This window comes from Notothenia coriiceps, unplaced genomic scaffold (genome assembly GCF_000735185.1).
Source record: "Notothenia coriiceps isolate Sejong01 unplaced genomic scaffold, NC01 NC01_scaffold00008972, whole genome shotgun sequence".
NCBI lineage: Eukaryota > Metazoa > Chordata > Actinopteri > Perciformes > Nototheniidae > Notothenia > Notothenia coriiceps.
Window position 1 is genome coordinate 119,373 of NW_011341673.1, and position 21,162 is coordinate 140,534.

Below are 21,162 nucleotides of genomic sequence, written 5' to 3' on the forward strand. Positions count from 1 at the left end.
AGAAATGCACGTTATCCTTTTTTTTATGACTGTGTTGCAAAAGTAAAGGATAAATTGTACATCTTAAAGTTTGGTTGTATCTGTGAATGGACATGATGATGCTGTCTGAAAAAGAAAGATCTCAAGGTGAGTGTACCTGTCAGGTGGACCTGTCCATGGTGCTGATCTCACACCACTCTCTACCTGCTGTACCTCACAGGTAAGCATGAGGTGGAGCTCCAACCACCCATATTTTTGCTGTAATTTGTCCTGCTTTCTCTCCTAAAGAAATGTTCGATTTGAACAGCTTTTCATATCAAATGTTTGAGTCCATATACTAAGTATTCTTTTCCTTCCATTTTGCTTGTACATCGGTGAAAGACAACTCAAACATTTACACAAATTCTGTTCCTTAGTACAAATTTCAATTTGCACTACTTGACTTTAGCAATTGTATGTTTTTTGATAACACATTTCACACAGTGATGTTCTTTTAACTTTACTACATTAACACTAACTCTTTTCAGATTTCATTTTTTTCCATTGACTGATATTAATGATTGCACTTTATCTAATATCTTTCTTTTTTGGTCTTTTATCAAGATGTTTCAGTTGAGCAAATGAAAACAATAATATGTTTTGATTGCCTGGTCAGCCTCTTGAACACCCTGGCTATGAGGACACACCATCATCCTTTATTTTAAAAGTCTAATCTTAATGAAAAAGCTAGTATTTACTCCCACTCTACATTTACATTTCTTGGCATATTGCTCTGTAGGGTTCAGCTCTTTTCCTGCTGAAGTGACTTTGAGAAAACACAGCTGCTTCTCGGGAATATGATGTCATCACAGGACAACTCCTCTAGTGTTGATCTTTAATAAAGACGAAACCTTCATCAGTCAGTCACTGACTGACAATTACAAGTACATGAGGAGGAGATACAGTGTGCTAATTGTTGTTCTTTGTGATGTACTGTAAGTTGCTGTCCACTTGGCCTGGAGCAGTGACTAATAATTGATGAGGAAAGCCTTTGTCCTTATCAATGAGCAATGTGAGGGTGTTATGATAAAGTCAAGTGTATATTTCTGAATCATGCAACTTGACACAGCAGTCATGAGAGACCCCAGAGCGTCATTAACCACCCTTCCCAGAGGTCACATCAAGGCAGACACAACTCAGGCTCTCACTTACTAAAGTCCTGAGCCACAACCAGATCCACAGAGACCTGTCTATTTTCTCTGCTCCAGCTTTGGGAGGCAGTGTTTCTCTATCAGCCTACTCATATCTATTGAAATAACAAACCGCGGTCCTCCACATGTACGAGGCTCCCACAATTGACAGTGATATTCATGTTCACTCCATTAGAGTTTAACCGCAATGAGTGCAGTGCCAGCTCGCCAAGATGGATCAACTGCACCGGATGAGAAAAGACAGGAGTGCGTTCTTCAAAGAGCGAGTCCGAGATAGCCTCTAATCAACCCTCGGGACTAACAGGGTCAAACGGCAGAGTTGGACGACTGCATTTTCCCTCAGCAATAGTCTCCAAATGTCCTGTTCTGTAGAGAAAGCCAGACATCATATCAGGGGATTTCTGATAGCAGCAGTCCGGTGGTGGTGGGAGAGGATATGTGGTGTTGAATCAGGAGGTGATGAGGATGAAAACAAGCCTTTATAAGCTGTCTGGACACATAGGAGCCAGGACTCCTGAAGTTAGCTATAAAAGAAAGCCTTTGAAAGCCAAATGCTTTGATGTTGCAGGTTCTAATCGGGCTTCAAGTCCAGTATTCCTGTAGCAGAGGAACATTTCACCATGTCAGAGAAAACTGAGCAAAGCCTGCCCCATTCCTGGAATCTCCTCTAATAAAACGTATGGATTTTTGTAGGACTACATTTTTGCGCATTTAGAGGTGCACGTGTGTGAGTGCTGTAGATGTTCTGTTAAATCTATTCATGCCGTCCTAATGACTCTGTGGGATGTATCAGACAGCTCCACCGCACAATGACACCATATTAGCCACCAAGAACCAAAAAACCTCCGGTATGTTTTCACAGCTTGGAAGCTCAGGGTGATGTGGGGTCTGTGGAAGAACTGGCATCCCAGCAGTAAAATCTCTGTTACACACACACACACACACACACACACACACACACACACACACACACACACACACACACACACACACACACACACACACACACACACACACACACACACACACACACACACACACACACACACACACACACAACGGCTCCTGCAGCACAGAGACAAGTGCGCTGACCCATGCAATGAAAATATCTGTTCCCAGAGTTACAGTAGCTCCAACATGTTGTGGTTGGGGGGGTCGACAGGTGCTGCTGCGGTTTCAGAGATACCCCGTTTTCATGTAGTTCACAAGCATATGTGATTCGTTTTAAATGTTGAACTTTATTGTGATTTACTGTGAGATTTCTTTGTATTTTGTCAAACTACTATTTATATGAATGAGATTCGACTGTTCTAGTTTATATATACGAAAATAACAAAATAATGCATGAGTGAATGTTTGTAATAAAAAAGTCTAAATTCACTAATAAGGCATGTTAGATTGAAAAATACAGTGAACAGTTTATAGTGTTATTTACACAGTGAAAAGAGCTTTGGTTTCTGTTTTTGTGATTTGTCGCTAACCCAATACAATGGAATTTAGTTATGGTGCTCATCACATTGAAAATAACCTTTGTGAAACTTAACATTGGCATGTTCTCTTAAAAGGACACATTTTCCTTTGATGAAATGCATATTGAAACATAAAACAGATCACAAGTCCTACACAGTTCATCTGACGTGGAAATACAAAACCTAAATTAAAAGCTGGTCAGCACTTAAACCTCAGTCACAGCTTTAGTAAGTATCAGTTCAATGTGTCAGAGCAGAGAGCCAGCTGAATACAAAATGTGTCACTTTCCTGTCTGCACTGTGCAAAAGATTAACTTGGCTTGAATAAGTGTTAATTATAGTATAAAAGTCACACTATTAAATGACATGCATAATTGCAATATCACTTAAACTATTCCTTCTCTTATATTAAATGAATGCATAGTTAAGAACACCACCATCCAAAAGCTTTGGAGGTGCATGCTGGATAACAATAATGAAAACTAGGACAAAACTAATATCTTTGTACATTGCTGTCACATTTCCAAGATCCAGTTCAGTTCTTTTATTGTAACATAAATTCATCATAACTGACTAAAACTCTTGGCAAATCACATCTGGGTGCCATTAGACACGATCCCAACATTAAATAATAAAAGAAGAAGAACCAACTGCTGTGAATGTGACAGCAGTGTCTACATTTTCATCTGATGCTTAAAGCCCATGCAGCGAAATAACACTGGCAGTGCACATGTTGGAAAGCAGCGTAGCATACCATGTCACATAGACTTATGCAAGTGATGAGCATAATGTCAGTAGTCCAGTGTGGTTCTTCACTCTAACCACAAGTGCTGCGAGGAGTCCCACCACAGCCCCTGTTAATAAGGGCTCTGTGAGAAGAGAGGAGGTCAAACAGAGTGCTCCAGCTGCACATGAGGATGAATAGCGTACATGGGGATCATGGGCAGAGGTGTGGGGGCGGGGGTGTGAGGACCTGGGGAGTGATCAGGACAGAGAAGAGTCTCAAAGGAGGGTCTCCCATCTTCTGCAAAACAAAACCAAAACCAGGAGGAATGTTGAGGATCACACAGGCTGTCTGTAGATAGACAGATAAATAGATAGACAGACGGTTAGACGGATAGACGGATAGATAGATAGGTAGATAGATACGACGGTTAGACGGATAGATGGATAGATAGATAGATACAAAAAAGTGATGGTTTATGGTTTTGCCATTCCACATTCCCCTTATCAGAGTCTATCTATTTCAACCTAACTTGCAGCATAATGAACATTTTAAAAAACACAAACGACCCTTAGCATGCAGTTTGAATTATGTGAAGTAGTAACAACACTAACTCTCCTCTGAACCGCAGCTGCGTTCCCATCTCCCCCAGATTTGGGCTCACCTCTGCTCCTCCCTGTGTGTCAGTTAGAGGCGACCTCCTCTTCCTCCTCCTGCAGTAAGACCAATCTGTCAGGACACAATAGGATACCTCTCCAGCTATGTTGTTTTTGGAAGAGGAACCCTTCAGCTCCGCTTGTTCTCCCTCTTGGTTGACAGAAATTAGCAATGAAGACACTCTTCTTTATCTCGGCTGACAAGACTTCTACGTTTTTTTGCTCCAAGGGTTTTTATTTACTTTCACTCATCATTGTGGAAGAAGTGTGATCATGGCCACCCAGCTGAGATCTCTTCAAGATGTGAAGTCATTCAGCTTGATTAACACCTTTGACATGTCCTGTTAGAAGAGTAAAAAGATCATCAGGTACATTTGACTATTTATAAACAGCCAGATGACGTCTCCATTAGAACAAAGGTTGATTATCTGAGGTCTAAAATCTGTTAAAGACATTATTCCTGTTGTGAAGAGAAGACACCTGCAGCTTCTGGTTGTTTTACCATCTGCTGAAAGTGTTTAAGTAATGTTATGTAACAGGATTGTGTGTTACAAAGAATATAGAAACAAGTAAAGAACATAAGCAGCAATGGCTTACTGTAACTTGAATATTTAAAATGGTGTCAGGGGCTCTACAGTGGTGTAAAGTATTTACCTAAGTAGACAGACCTTGTTCTTTAAGAAGCCTATTTCCATTATAAGTTACTTTATATTTAATTCTTCTCAAAAATAGTTCCTTTTACTTCACCATACTCGTTTGTCGGCTGTACCTTTCACATTCAGACCTGATTTTTTTGTTTATTTTAAACATATTAAACTACAAGTCGTTCATTGATATTATTTATTGTTAAAGACTGCAACATCCTTCCTTGCTTTTTTGCCTTGTGACCATTACATAGAAAAATGTGTAGTTGGGGGCCCTTGTCATGTTTAAGGTGTCTGTACTTTTTCAGGGGACCTTACATTAAATTGTCAGTCCCCTGTAAAGCACATTGAATTGCAATTACCTACATTTAGCCTGTGAAAGGTCCTATATACAAATAAAGTTTGATTGATTGATGAGGCATTTTACCAAAAAGGCTCAGTTTGGGAGTCACTGGATTAGGTGAAGGGGTTATAAAGGCTGGTGCTTTTATTTTGAAAGGGTAATGCCGGTTGCAGGTGTGTCCTAAAGTGGGAGTCATGCTGTTTGTTTGGTTAGCACCTGGCCAACAAGAAAACAACGTTTTTCAATAGGCTACTAAATCTACTTTCGTGTTTCATCTTGAATGGCATTAACCTATAACGAGGTTTGTATAGTCCATTTAGCCTAACTTTTGAAATATAAGACTATTCATGCAGTCTATCTTTACTGCAATTTATTTTGACTTGGTTTAACCCATGATCCACAACAAACAATTTGCAATTTGTTTTCTTCCTTGAATGTTAGTCGTTGACAGCTCTCAAAGCAACTTAAACCTAGCTTACATAACGTTATCCATTTTCAAAATGATTTAATGTACCTTCGGATTATTTAAATAAACAGCCAAAATGCTAACTCACTTTAATTCAGCCGTGTGCATCACTGTTTAGTGTCCCCTGGAAAAAATACATTTCGGCGGTCTGATCTGATCGCGTTTCTGTGTTGGTTGTGTTTTCTCTATCTTACTGCAATGTGTTGTCTCGTTTGCTTTGTCTATTTGCACGTGTTTTCTTAATTTCCATTGCGCTGAGCTCTCAGGTCCACCGTACAGTGTACCGTCATTTAATTCATGTTAAAAAGCTATTAGCACTCCTTGGCTTTGTTACTTTAATGAAGAAATGCTGCAGACCACTATGGAAGTGTGTTTTGAAGTAGGACCCAGCAGGGCAAGCATGCTTGAAATGAGATGGTTGGATCTGCATTTAAGTTGAATTTGTGTTTGTTTTGTGTGATTTAACTTGTTTTTTGCTAAAGTACATTTTTATTTAAAGTGACATGCCTAGAAATACCACCCTATTGAAGTCTGACACATGGTAATATTTTGATTATGGTCTTTTTTAACTATTGTGTGTTCACGGCATGTTTTTTGGTCTGCAGTATTATCAGCTTTTTGTGGCTTGACCCCTTTTTAAAGAGTTATAGACTTATGGCTTACCGTTTGTAAACTATTTAAAACTACTTCCACCTGTGAAAACAGTATATGACATGGCACACTGATGCATTAGTACAATAACATTGTTGTATTAGTACTTTTACTTTTTAAAGAATACTTCTTCTGCTACTCTAAAGTTTCTAATACTTCACACAGAAGTCAGTCATGTTCATCTGGTAAGAAGGCCTAAGATCTGATGATTAAATGCAGTCTGTTTATCAAGATAGTGTAGAAAGATTGGTGCACTTCATAAAGAAGAAAAACCGGACACTTTACAGCATCAAAATATTTCACTGCAATTCTTAACATTCCTGTGTCTCATTCTCGGCTCTCCTCCATCTGCTTTTTAGATTATTGTCACTGAGAGTGTCACGGTTGGTACATCAAGCCTGTCTGCAGACACGCTTTGTGTCCCTCCCCCAACACAATTAGTGTACACCTGACCAAACGTGATACTGCAAGATAGGATGTGATCACATCAACAAAAACAAACTTGCCTTCTAACAGGGGGAGCTGGAGAAAGACTTTGCTATCATTCCACTGGCAGCAAAGTCATCTCAGTAAATCGAGGACTTTGTTGTGGTCTGCGGTGCAGATGCTGCTTTCGGATGTGTATCAAGAATATTGGTGCTTATTTATATCTTCTAAATTTCCTTCATCTTTATCACAGTGTTCTGGCATGACGAAACTTTAGATCGGTTGATGGAAAAAGTGAGAGTGAGCGCAAAGTGAGGTGTCCAAGGATGTGGATGGTGATTACTCACAAAGCCGCTCCGAACGTTGCCAAACTCTTCGGGTTGTTTTTTTTCTTCCCTGTGAGTCATTTGGTAACAGAGCTTCCTCCTTCCCAGCGGTGGTCATGGGGAGAGGCTCCAAGCAGGCGGTTAGTCAGCAGAAAGGCATTGAGCTCTGGGCAACAATCGACACCTTGTAACATACACCACAAAAAATTCCAGCTAAAACTCAACACATACACACCAGTACAGGTTTCCAAGGGTCTAGATTTGTGTTTTTAAACAATTTGGATCTCTGGTTTTATTTTTTAATTAAAAAAAAGAAGCTATTTTCTTTCAGGAACATTTTTACATCAGTATAATTGTGTTGGCTTGCGGTGTCTTTTCCTTTTCCTGATGTTTATGGAGGGACTCCAACTATAATGCAGGTTGCTGTGGTCTTACTGAGTGACTTAAAGATGTGATAAATGAAGTGCAGCTATAGAAACTGTGAACCTTTTTCTGACATTTCTAATTGCTGAACTCTCATCTTTCACATCATCTATTACCAAAGTATTGCGATGCCATGAGAAAGCCAAGGAGCGCGATGGGGTGTAGACACCACCACTACTTTTGCAGCATGCATAAATCACCAGGCTAATAAATTGAAAGCTAAATGACTTCTTGCCCTTCACATATATCATGGAGGTAAAACAAATGAAGCCTTATATACCCTAGAGGACATAGGAATGCTTCTGTTCATAACAGTGATTTGTGTGTCACCCCCCTTGCTGTTAACTGTTTAGACTCATGCATGTAGCAGCATGGTTGTTTATATCACATTTTACATTTACATTTTATTTTTAAGATTATTAGAAAAAAAAAAAAAATCCCCCAAATATCCTCTGCATTTATCGTAAAAAAAAGAAACTTCAGTAATGTATCAAATAAAAGAAAATATATATATTTTTGTGATCATAAAATAAATATATAATGTGTAGCATTACATTTATATAAACATGACATGCCATGCTGAGAAATTCATCTTTTGCGCATCTGTGGTAATTGTATTTTTGTATCTAATGAGTCATGATTATACCATCATTACTTATTCAATCATTTAATAGGTGTTGGTTTGCAATTTCACATGGAATTGAAAACAAATGAGAAATTGTGGACAACCGAAGAATCTCTCATAATATCTGTACAATGGCGCCACCCATTGGAACAAATCCGTTCGGTGTTTAGTGGCTACCATTAAAACACAAAGTACTGTGATGCAGATATGTATTATTTACCTCAATTAGAGTGAAATAAAGGCCAATAAATGTGATTGCAGCCAGAATGAGAACTCATGGATATGGGATGTTGAGTAACTGGGAAAATGTAACAATTTGCGGACAGGAAGCATAAGGATAGTCGACATCTTCTCAGCTAATGCATCATCCATATTTCTATGAAAAAAATATGCTAATGGGCTAAGTTGTTCTTGGCAGTTAGCTGGGATAAGAGCCAGATAAAACAGCAATCTCAGCATTTCTTTTCCTCCTCCTTAAATAAAATAAAATCCTGCCAACCTCCTTAATCCCACCTGAATCACCACGGCAGACTGCTCCGCTGAGATGGGTTTGTTTGGGAGGTCTCACCTTGTCTGAAAATTGTCCGTTCTGAGACACCTTTTGAAATGCAATCTGGGTGAGTAGTTACCTTGAATGAAAAAACAGGATACAGATGAAGTATGTTGAGCAAACATAACGCACATGGCAGAAACAAAACCTCAGAATTCTGGATGTGTGCCTAGCTTAATCCATTACTGGACTTTAGAAATTGCCGCTGAAGTTAAGGTTAAGGGTGTGTGAGAACATTTTCAGAGTCAAATTTTGCTCTGCAGCGAATGCACAGGAGACAGAAGATGTGTTTTCCTTATTAAAGCTGAATACTCTCATACAGAAAGCCAGTGGTGCTTGGTGTCGCAGAGGTTTGGCAGGAGTGTTAGTGACAAGGACTGCTTAATGTGTTAAATTGTTGATGTGTTAGTTCGAGGAACATCAGTGGCTCATTTTGGCAGGGAGCTCTCAGTGAAACACAACAGCAGCCTGGAAGAAGCTGGACATAATATAAATACACTCTGATGACTGTAATATATATTCTTTTTTTTACATTAAAGTTTCACTGAGGCTACTCAGTCCAGGGTTTAAATGGCGGATGATAGTCAGCCCTTCCTACAATTAAAAGTGCTCTTTTGTGAGTGAAGTGGTTAAAATAAGATAGACAGTGATCTACTGGGAAGTGGATGAGAAAACGCGGTACATCAACAAAATACAGTTGCTTAAGGCAAAGCATTGCGGTGGTTCTGTTGTGGTATAGAGTTCATTTTCCGAGTTTGTATTTCATGCTCCATAAACTGGGTAAATGCCAGGAAACTCAAAGCATGCAAAATAGTTTTCTCCCAATAGGAAATGAGTCGTTCAGAACAACAAGGCCCATAATTATGGTGAACAAAGGCTCACTTAATGGTAAAAACTGTTGACTAATGAGCCAAAAATATTCTGTGCAAGAAAAAAAGCCACAGTGGAAGTAACACAAAACACTTACGGTACTCATGTTTCTAAAGCAAGGTTGATTTTTGTGTACAAGCAGGCTTTTTGAGTGATTTAAAAAAAAATGTATTTGATTATTTCTTAAATAGGAATATAGTACTTTATTTTTGTTCAGATCTGGTCTGTGGAAAATGCCTTGAGCACTTTATGAGAATGGAACAATGGATGATAAAGAGGGGCTGAGAGGACTGGTGACATTATACGCTGACAGACAGTGAAGGAATGAAGAATCCAGAGCAGATTGTCGAGAACTTTGCGGGGTTCACGACTCCAATAATTCTGATTTCGTTCTGATGTATTCTTTTGTGTGTTGTGTTTCTTCTCATGATTTATAATTTAATTTCATATGTTTATTTTAAGCAAATCAGAATTGTATCTGAAACTGACTCTTAAGAATAGTTGTGTTTTCAGTTATAGCAGGAAGAAACAGACGTATACTGTTAAGCCTAGTCACATATATACTAACAAAGGACTGGCTTATCTAAAGCCAGTTGAGTAGCACTTGAAATGTGTTGGCTCTATGAAACCTGATGTACTTATATGATTCTGTTTTCTTCAAGGTTGTATCTTCCTGGTCGAATGTACTTATTGTAAGTCGCTTTGGATAAAAGCGTCAGCTAAATGCAATGTAATGTAATGTAATGTGCACATGTTGCAAGCTTGAATAAAAAAGGAAGGTTTATTTTATTCAAATCCTTTTTTTAATTACATTTATTTTCAGGCTGCTAAATATATTTGCCTGCATATCGTGCCACACCATTTTTCTTCTGGCACCTTTTTTTCATTTCAAACTCAGACAGGCACCGACATTCATAATAATTATCCTATCTGCACTCTCACACTGCTGCTATAAAAGGCTCCTAAAACAAAAGCAGTCACATTTCATTCGTCACAAAATGAAAGGCTTCACTGCACCTGAAAAAAGGGGACCTTAAAAGGCAGTGTCCTTTTTAAAATTGGTGCCTCGAAAAATGTTCATCTGTGTCACTAATTTGGCTTTCACACTGTCAGGGCTTCACCCTGTGTCTTGTAGTGACAGTAAAAGATACATCCTTCACAATATATATTAACACTTTTTTATCGTCTATAGTTCAGTTGTAATGTGCTCAGGCATTGCTTACATTCCACACATGCATATATTTTTATAGTAGCATTGCTATCTTACTTTTCGGTAACTTCTGATACCTTGCACTGTAACTGAGCCTATGACACTGGCAATAATAGATAATCACATCTGCTGCAACACTAATCAGTACTGATATGTAATCATTGTTCTTGCTTCTATAACTAATTGTTAACTATTTATCTATGACGAGTCATATGTTTGAGCTTTAGGGAGATAAACCTGCCCTCACTCATGTAACATGTTTCACTCTCACTTAAACAGTGAACCTTTGTTCTCTGTGTTTGAGGAGTCCCCTATTAAATGCTTAAAACTTTGTTATGTAAATGTCTTTCAATTTGTGGAATTTCTCTATTTTTGAAGAAATACCATTGACCGATTAATCTCAAGGTTTTTGAAAATAATCTTGACCAAATTAGGTTCCCTGTACTTTACTTGCTGCCAGAGAAGTGACACAGTTTTGGCTGAACCTCAGCAATAAAAGGGCAAAGCAAAGAAGCAGGATATGACCAGACTAATCTTGGTTTTTAAAACAAAGATAGTTATTTGAATGACTGAGAATCCAGTAGTTGTTGTTTAACATTTTGCTAAAGATGACATGCAGTGTTTAATATCCCTAGTTTTCTCCTTGGTGTTCCCTCTAAACACTGTTTATCACCAGCTCTCACACATAAAATACAATCTTACAATCGCTCTTAGCTCAGAGATGGAATCAGCTTCCTCTGTTGCCTGATACCATTTTTATTTGATTTACTTTTCCCGAGGTGCATTCAGAGCCAAAGGAAAGTGAGTTCAGCGCTCTGTTTGATAGAGACCTGGCACACAATGCTCTGAGCTGAAACTAGCTTGAATAAACAGTGTCGGGAAAAGCAAACAGAAAATCAGTGAAAAACACTTGAGGGTAAAGTCATTTGTTTTTCTCTAGGGATTTAATACTACTTAAACTAAAGATGTCACCTAAGCTGTTTAGTATTGAATTATGATTTAAATACCTGTTGTAATAGTATAATATAATAGTAGCACTCTGTAAAATAAGCAATCCCTCATTTAGAAAACAAATGTGGTTTATTTTATATTTATTTTTATCCTATGCAACTTACCTCCATTTCAGTGTCAAAGATATCAATCATTGTTAAACATGTCACAGACTGAGGCCCTGTGTATTGTGTATGGCACCACTCTGAACAATAAAGTTTCCATTTCACAATGAGAACCTGATCATACAAACATTGTATAGCTTATGAAATGATCCACTTTGAGCATATCTCAAACATCACAGTATAAAAAATAGAACATACATTAATATTTCTAACAATAGTCAATGACACTTGTATAGTAGCATCTGCATGGTTTGTTCACTGGCATCAGGACATTTTCCCTTTGGTAGACCATAGACTTTTATACTGTGGGCACACAAACTCCAATAAAGAGCATTATACAGTCTGTAGTGCAACCTTTGAGATTGTTAGTTAGCAACAGTGTTCACATTATTATACTATTAACTACTTACAACATATTACAGAAAACTTAACATTTAAAATCCCTTTGATACAAACCTTTACACAATCCATTAAATATTGTGGAACCCTTTCTTTAAAAAAAAAAACCTAAACACAGTCAATGATTTAAGCAGTGTAGATTAAGAATTAGATACATATATAGCATTTGACCTTCTCTTCATGTGACACACTTTGCATTAACAGTGTTATGGTAATGTATTGGGTAATTTTAGCTTACTTTAGAAAAGGAAAAGGAATACATTCTCAAAACAAATTCCAACACCTATTATTGACACCCAGCTGATGTCAGTGTGGAAGTACTGACCTCATAGCATTTGACTTTAGATGATAAACTATAATTAACTTTCACGTTAGCACTTCATTTTCATCTCTTTTCATGATGAAGGGTGACATCCAAATATTTAGTGCAAGTACCTTATTGAATTTAAATAAAGTAGCAAAAAAAGAGCAAAGTACAATAGAAAACATCAAAACCTAATTTCTGTGTAACAAAACTTCTCTGTATTTCCCAAGTGCCTAGGAGTTAATGTCCTCACTAAAGTAAAGTGTAAAGTTTAGGAATTGGGGTATGCGGAGACGCGTAAGATATCGAGGCAGTTTGCCGTGATAAGGGCTCCAGTCAGCTGCCTCCACTGTCTGGTGGCAGGGTTTTTCATTTTGTCCAGCGCCAGGTGCAGATCCTGGATCATGTCCCTGTAGCTGTCTCCGTACCTCAGACTCCAGGAGTACAGGAAGTCATACGCGGGCTTCCACATGGACTAAAAGGAAATAAAGCAATCAATTTGCAGAATAGAACTTGCATGATATTCATCAAATAAATGCCCCAAGATCATTATTGTTCAACTGACCTGGGCCCCAACTTCTCCGCTCTTCCCTCGGTGCGGTGTCTCATAGCCCGCTATCTGAGAGCTGGAGAGTTTCCCCATCTTTTCAGCGAGCTCCCTCCATCGGACTCCCAGCTCGACAGCGGTGGACAAAATTACTGTTTTCTGAATCACCTGCGCCACGAGATTCACAGAGTCCATCTTCAACAGAGCCTGCAGTGGTAAACACAGAGATAAAGAGTCACAAAACAAGCAGGCACACAACAACAGCATTCAGACTGTGAAATTGTTATAGCATGTTGTGTACATTTTTTTAAATATTTGTTCTTTTGACAGTGGGAATTTACCAGAATGTAAACCTATAGTTTGTCTCAACTTACCACCAAGAGCTCATGCAGAAACTTCTTCTTGGTCTTCTCAGCGTGGCAGTCTTCCTTCAGTTTTTCCAGCACGCAGGCCACTTTATCCACCTCAGATTCAGCGTGCGTCCGTATTATGGTGTCCAGAGACAGTTTGCTGTACCCCAAAGCATCGGAGAACCCTCTCCAGCTGGTTATGTGCTCGGTGACCAGTGTCTGGATGGCTGAGTACATGTAGGTAAGCTTCTTGAAGGGCAGTGTCATGTTGTCCAAGAGGACCTCTGTGGTGATTTGAATGCCAGTGAAGTCCATCACCTGGTCCCTGGTTATGAGCTTAACGTTTTTGCAGTGAACCAAACCAATCCTGCCTCGGAGGAATCCGATATACCATTCCTTTGCTTTCGAGTTACCCACTGACCTCACCGTGTCTTTGGATAGGAGAGCCACCGTGTCCCCCTTGAAATACTCCAGAAGGTAGTCTACACGTGGCTGGCGGAAAACTGTCTTCAGGGCGACACCGTACCACTGTAGCTTCACAGGTCTGTCTGTGAATTTGTTCAAATCTGGAACATTTTCCTCAGCAATGGAAGTGCTTCTCACCACTTCAGTTTGCTTTTCTATGAGCCTCGGAGCTCGTTTTTCTGACCTGATGGGTGCTGCTGGGGGGGAAGGCACGTCGAAATGAGCCACAGCTGCAGCGTTAGAGTCCTGCACTTGTAGATCTAATTTAAAAGGAGTCATTTCTGTGTTACTAGCACAAGACAATGCAACTGGCAGGTGCAAAACTGTTCCTATTTTGAGCTGACTTTCTCTCACTTCTTTCAGTTGGTCCTCAGGTTTGATTTTAAAAATCGAGTTTGTGATGCTAATAGCAACATGCAGGTTGTTCAGTTTGTCAGGTTTAAACCCATGTTTTCCCCAAAGCTGCAGCACAAGTGGAGGCACGTTTTTGTTTCCTCTGAAGGTAACTGCAAACGGAAGCCTTGGAGGGACATCCTCATGACCGCAAACTACTATTACAACCTTAAATGACGGATGGATGTACCTGGGACCGTAAACTGCTAATGTGATTTGGCGATGAAGGTAATCCCACACTGATTTAGCAGGAGACTGGATTGCAGATGCCTCCGCCACCGCTATCACATAAAAATGAGTCTTTAGGTCCTGCAACTTCATCTGTAACATCTCTTTATAAATGTAACAGTCGCTCACTTTAAGATAAGGTCCCTCTTTTTTGTGGGACACCAGTCCGACCACAGTAGTCATCACCTGACTCAAAGGGTCGCTCTTCACCTCTCCAGACAGTTTCATCTCCAGAGAGATGCACTCCTTCATGTTGATGTTGCTGAGCACAACCTCTAGAAGTGGACTCATGGTTGTCACATAGTTGTTATTGAGTCCAGGAGGAGGGTTTAGCAGTGCCTTAAGTGTAACTTCCTGGACTTCTCCAGGGGGAACATGACCTTCTGGGATATGGATGCTAATATCCGAGCCAGGCAACTGCACCGAGCCTCCAGTGTGGCCGATCTTGCAGATAACCTGAAAGTCCGTGGCCTGTGTCTGAGCCCACCCTGGACTCTGGCTCATCAGATTTAAGTCCAGACATGAGCGAGTGAGCTGCCTGTGGCTCAGCCAGGCCATTTTGTAGGCCTCTCTGTCATTCTTTAGCCACTCAAAATCTGGGTTTAGCACCGTCCCCGGTGGTTTGAAGCTGTTCTCCCGTTTCGGCACTTTTTTGTCCAGATCTTCCAGGATGTCGGAAGCGCTTCTCCATCTCCCAGATTTGTTCCTGACTTTTTGTTTCTTTTCCAAAAACTTCCCCACATTGCCTTCATCTGAAGATGTGCTTATGGCGTCGTCATCATTTGAGTCCAAATGTTTTTCATTGTCTTGTTTTACATTTGATGTGTTGTAGATGTGTTTGTCTGTGCTGCTGTGTACAATGTCATCTAAGAAAGGATTTGATCTAGAGAGTTTGTTCCAAAAGGGATTTTGTGACTGAGATGGACTTGCAACTTCCGGTTGTATAAGTGGCCACTCGGAGTTCGGGGTCACACACACACCTGTGAAAATATTAAGAATTTGGTTAGGACATCTGTTAACGTTATCAGAAGGTTTTGAGATGTAGAGAACAGGCCTCCTCTGCTTTTACCATTAAGGTTGTCACTGGTTGAGGCCTTGTCATCCAGATCAATCAGTGTTCCCTCAGATTTGCTCCGCATGAGACTCCCAACACGATTGAAGGACCTTGCTCTTCCAGCTGCCATATTTTCATCTGTAAACATACAAACTATTTTCTTTACATTTCTTAATCAATCTGCAGCTTTCACTCTTTAATAAAATAATAATGTTACTTAGTCCTATTGCAATGAAGTAAAACAAATATGATTTCCCAATATATTGAATTTCACTTTTGTCATAGTAAAAACTGCAAGAAGAATATTAAAACCCATACTTTTTAATTAAACCCATCTAGGGCTAAAACTATTTATTAAGTAATTGATCTGTTTGTTTACATAAAATAAATTGGCAACAATATTAATGACATTGTTATTGTTGTTGTTCTTACTATTGCAAGAAGAAGCTTTAGAAAAGCTATGTTTTCCTTTCATAGTAAATAGAAAATGTAACTTAAAAAAGTTATATAGGATTAAGTGTGATATGCATTTGTTATACTTTCTGTCCTCTTTACAAAGATGATTAAAGAAAATCAATGGATATATTGATTAAATAAAAGTAATCTTTAGTTTCAGGCCTACACATAACCAGATGTATATTTTTAAATGCTGTGACAAGCGACGGAAACTAGTACCTACACAACAAAAGACTTGAGAGTAAGGTTATTGTTTGCTCTAAACTACCCTTAGCACAGTGGGCCTCAGGCTCTTTGCAGTCTGCTGCAGGAAAACTGTTTCTAAGCCTGAAGTCTTCAGTCTGTCACTGTTTGCGTAAAAGGACATACCCATTCATGACTTGTCACAGTGAGTCAGTCATTAATAATGTGGTTACTTACACCAGTGCACAAAAACAGGTTGGTCTTGTCAAGCCTATGACACAGTAGTCAGTTCTCTCAGCACTTGTTGCTATGAGCAAAGTGCAGTGACACTGTACTACAGACTGTAATTATGTATATTCTGAGCAAATACTGCATGGTAGGATTATTCACTTTGCACTGTACTGAGATTCCTGTAGTAGCCTACACATAATTATATTCAATACCAAATAAACTAATCTGATCACAATCTGGTTCATGTTTGTTTTATTTGTTTAATCAGATTAAACTATTCTCAAACTAACCTGGTATTCATTATTAATCCAGAATAACGATCGCGCAAACATTAAACCTACAGCTTGTCAAACCACAGCCAACAATCATACTGACATGTAGTCTGACAGCGTCTCAACAGGTGTGTGGATACTCAGAAGTTACACAATAACACGTCTATCCTATTGGAGACTTTCTTTTATGAGAGAGCGACAAGAATAAATACCAAATACGAGAACAGACAACAAAGTTAGAGCTTACCGTCGGCATGAGGTGGTTGTAGTTTTGTTTCGGAGAGCTGGCAGGAAAAGAGGTCAGCCCACTATCATTTACACTTGTTCTTTTCTTGGGCGTATCTATGATGTTCACTTCCTTACGTTGCAGCGGTTTACTCTGTTTGCTCTCAGGCACGGAGCGTTTTGGGACAGGGAGTTTGATAATAATACAGGAACCCCGACGGAGGAGTGGCCTCTCTTGGTTTAGAACTACAGTACCCAAAATGCACCACTCTGTTTACGCACGAGACTTACAACACCTGAAACTGAGCGATACCTGCAGTTTCGACTGGAGTTTGATCTTAGTGATAAGCATGCGAACAAGCCTGCAAAAACATGCTCACTTTGTTTCAAGGTTACTTATTGGACACACAACAAACAAGATTAACCCACCAAGTTAGCAATTAGCCTAAAGATACAATATTATATACATTTACTCTGAATGACCTTGTGAACGCAGCATTTGGAGAGTTAGTCAGTGAAAGCAGGTCCTTATACTTGATGCAGTACATTAGTAAGCCATAAATAACAGCATAACTATGCTTGTTTCTTCTTATTGATTTGTCATTGATCAACTTATTTCAGTAAGAGAGATAGTTCAGTTTGGTTGTCATTATCACAGTGTTTTGAGTGACCTTTATCTAAAGTTTAGATCAAAGCCAAGATGAACTAAGGGTTCATCTCATCAAGGAAACAAGTCCTAGCAGCTTTATACAGATTTACTGTGATGAATGACTGAATAGATCACTAATGGATATTGTTGTTGGATATTTAATCATCATGAAAATAATGCAAGAAAATCACTCAAAGGTAATACTTTATTATCTCAAATTTGGAGAAAAAAAACTGTGTTGCAGCAGCATGTAAAATAAAGTATTGCACATTATAAGAAATAAGAAATAAGAAAAGAGTAGAAAAAAACTATTATACAAAAAAAAGACAACAGAACTTAAAGAGTGAAATTCTAAAACTTGACCGTGCATATAAATAAAATGTAGATTGTGAATATAAATCAAATGTAGACTGACAAATAAAACACTATTGAAGGGCATATGAAATTAGATATAAATGTAAAATGCACAGTGAATAGATAAGTCCAGTTAACAAAAGAGAAGCTATGGAGCATGAGTTCTCTGCCAGCCAGAGGCGAGTTGTTATAAAGTGGTGTTGCTGTTGGCAGGAATGTTTTCCTGTATCTCTCCTTGTATTTCAGCTTTTTACAAATGTGTTGCATGCCAAAGTGTATGAAAAGTAATAACCTCATATACCCATTTAAAGGAAGCCTACTGTTTGTTTTACAACTGTTATCTTTGTCGATGCATATCCATGCTGAAGTTTTAAATGTCCTGTCAGAGCTGTGGTCTTTGGATGCAGGCCCTGGCATCCGAGCTCTAAAGGAATGTAAGTAAGCACTCTTGAGTAGATAATGAATTTTCATGTAGCCAATGTGTTCAGTGGCAGCAACAGGCTGGACTACAAGACTCATTAAAATCCCCCTACTAGAAAAGTAAACAAACTTTGTATATACTTCTGTTGTTTTTTTTAGCTAAATGTCTCTTTGTTTTACATCATTCATACGAACCGGAGCTGTGCCTAGTAACCTGTTTTAACTTGGATAATATAAAACTTAACAGCCACAATCTGCCCACCTCTCACATTCCACCAAAACACAGTTGCAATCATGTCACTGTCAGCACTGACTTTAGGATAGATAATCTAAAGCAGAATACAGATGTGTGAGCACATCCTGCACCCTTGTGGCTTATTTCAGAATATGGCAATAGCATGCTCTTCGTGATTTCTGTTTTTAACAAATCTTATTAAAAAAACAAAAACAACAATGAACTAATCCAATACTTAATGCCTGTGTATCCAAAGCCTAATATATCTTATTCATTACATTACATTACATGTCACTTGTTAGCAGTGTTGGGACTAACGCGTTACAAACTAACGCGTTACTGTAACGCAACTACCTTTTGCGGTTACTAATAACGCTACTAGTTACCTATTCCCATTCAGTAACGCCGTTACAGTTACTGTGATTTAAATGGGTGCGTTACTGCGTTACATTATGTGATCCAATTGAACCGAATCTCCCTTCGGATTTCATTTACAGGCCAATACAGTGATGTCCTCTCACAGCACCATGGAAAAGTGGAAGTGACCAGAGAGGAGTGATGATTGGTTAACGGCGGGGTAACACTTCAGGGTAAGCCAATCAGAGACAGAGTTGGGCGGGTCTTGCCTTATGGGGAAAATACACAGACACACAAACACTTGCTAACACACACACATACACGGCAACGCCAACCAACAGCACAATGGCAGATGCAAGTATCAGCGAGAGCAGCAGCGCATTTACAACTTGGAGATTACTTATAAGGCTGAAAGCACCTCTTCTTAAGTTTATCCACCATTATTGGTTTTGTTTATGCTAAATGGCCAGATGTGAGGTAAATTATTGCACTGTTAGTTTGTTTTTGTGAGGCTGAAAATAGTTTGTTTGTCTTCAGTGTCAGTCTGACAGTTTATTATGTATTTAATTGTTACTGCCAAAATAGTGTAGTTCTTGTTTAATTGTTACACTGTCAAAAGAGTGTAGTTGTTTTTATTTCATATTGCACTACTTAGAACTTGTATTGTTATTATGTTTAAAGTAAAGTAACTTGTTACTAGTTACTTTTATAATTTAGTAACTAATAAAGTAAATAGTTACTTTTTTGAGAGCAGTAACTATAACTATTACTAGTTACTTTTTTAAAAGTAACTTGCCCAACACTGCTTGTTAGACGCTTTTATCCAAAGCGACTTACATATTCAATACTGTGGGCAATCCCAACAGGAGCAATTTGAGGTGAAGTGTCTTGCCCAGGCACACAACGACATGCTGACTGCAGTGGTGGTAGACTGCAGTCGGCAGTGTGTAGACTTTTAAAACTAAATTCAAACACATACATGCTGCTGTTTAATCTTTACCATTTCGAAATGACTAAACCTTTTTAATTATGAAGAAGTCAGAGAGAAACTGTTCATATTGTGTATCTACATTTTGATACATTGATTGGCCTATGCTTGAAAGTAACTTCACTTTGCTGGCTCTTCAAAAGTTACATATTTGTGCCACTTGGTGGAGCCATTTCTCCATCATTTATTTGTTAAGACTTGTGTGTGGTTTATATATATTTTTCATCTAAAGCCTTATCTGCTCAGTCAACCCCATTTTAAAAAGCCTGAATAAAGTTGTAACTTGGAATTCTCGCTTGATATTTTGTTGGTTAATTAATAAGCAAAATAGATGCCATTCTATTTCCTTTAGATGACTCACTGTTGCAGCTATCTTTGTAATAGTCAACTTTAAAACTCCTTCAGTATATATTGCAATAAGGGTATCCATCCATCATTGTCATAGTGATTAGAAAGCTTTGAAACCTGTTTGTAAAGGCTATGACATTTGTTACAAAAATACAACTTTTAGCTCCAACAAAGCCAACAAAACATAACTAATATTAAAAAACTAATTTCACTTTCACCAAGGTGTTGGATGATGTCTCACCTGCTGCAGAAACCTGCATCCTGAGTGGAGCAGTCTGTTACTTTGGTCCATAGTTCTCTTTAATCCTGTATTTATTTTATAGACACTTATGTGATGCATTCATTAAATCTAACCATAATCAGACCTCTGTGAGGTTCAGTCGGCAGGCATTCCACTCAGCGATCAGACAGGTGAAACGCCACCTGTGACGTAAATGATCTAGATTGCTGAAATCATTGTATAAGGGCACCTCTGTCAGTGTTGCAGCAATTACTGTTAATTATTTTTGACTAACCTCTTAGCCTTGTCAAATTGCCTTTCCCGGGAGATTGGTTGGTTTGATGACAATGACAGTGCGGTTGGTGGTTTTAACCACAAAATTGGCCACAGATGCATCAACAGCGAGAGGTGTTATCAGAGCACTGATTTTGTGTTAGAAAACCTAAATACAAATCCTCATACCTATTGGAGCTGGAGCCTCAATGAAGCTTTATTGAAGGCTGTGATTAAGCTTGATTTTATAAGGCAGAATACAGCCTAAAAATCCCTGATGCATCCAAATGTCTATCAACCAGTGTAGGATAATGTTATTTCCCTTTTGTGTTGATTGATAGATCAAAGCTGGGTTTGCCTGCTCACACACTACATGCTCTGACCCAAGCTGTTACCGAGGCCTTTATCCACAGTTGGCAGCTTTGCTTTATTCAAATGAGGGTAGGGACGGAAATCTCCTTAGAGGACCAGGTGAGTGGGAAGATGTTAATAACATGCCAACACAGAGCTGTGCACTCTCAAGACATAGGCTGAAAGGACTGTG

At 38.8% G+C, this 21,162-nt stretch overlaps 2 protein-coding genes across 2 annotated transcripts in view; both read right to left on the reverse strand.

The window, feature by feature from the left end:
* hacl1 (2-hydroxyacyl-CoA lyase 1) overlaps positions 1-21,162 on the reverse strand; it is a 187,959-nt gene that overhangs the window by 88,415 nt on the left and 78,382 nt on the right. The gene's annotated exons all lie outside the window — the stretch shown is intronic.
* On the reverse strand, positions 11,593-16,936 carry macc1 (MET transcriptional regulator MACC1). Its single transcript, XM_010770568.1, has 5 exons — positions 16,797-16,936; positions 15,423-15,545; positions 13,292-15,333; positions 12,936-13,124; positions 11,593-12,845 (listed from the first exon to the last, which is right to left on the reverse strand). Exons 2-5 carry the CDS (start codon positions 15,535-15,537, stop codon positions 12,642-12,644), a joined length of 2,550 nt encoding a protein of 849 aa, XP_010768870.1. The 5' UTR covers positions 15,538-15,545; positions 16,797-16,936; the 3' UTR covers positions 11,593-12,641.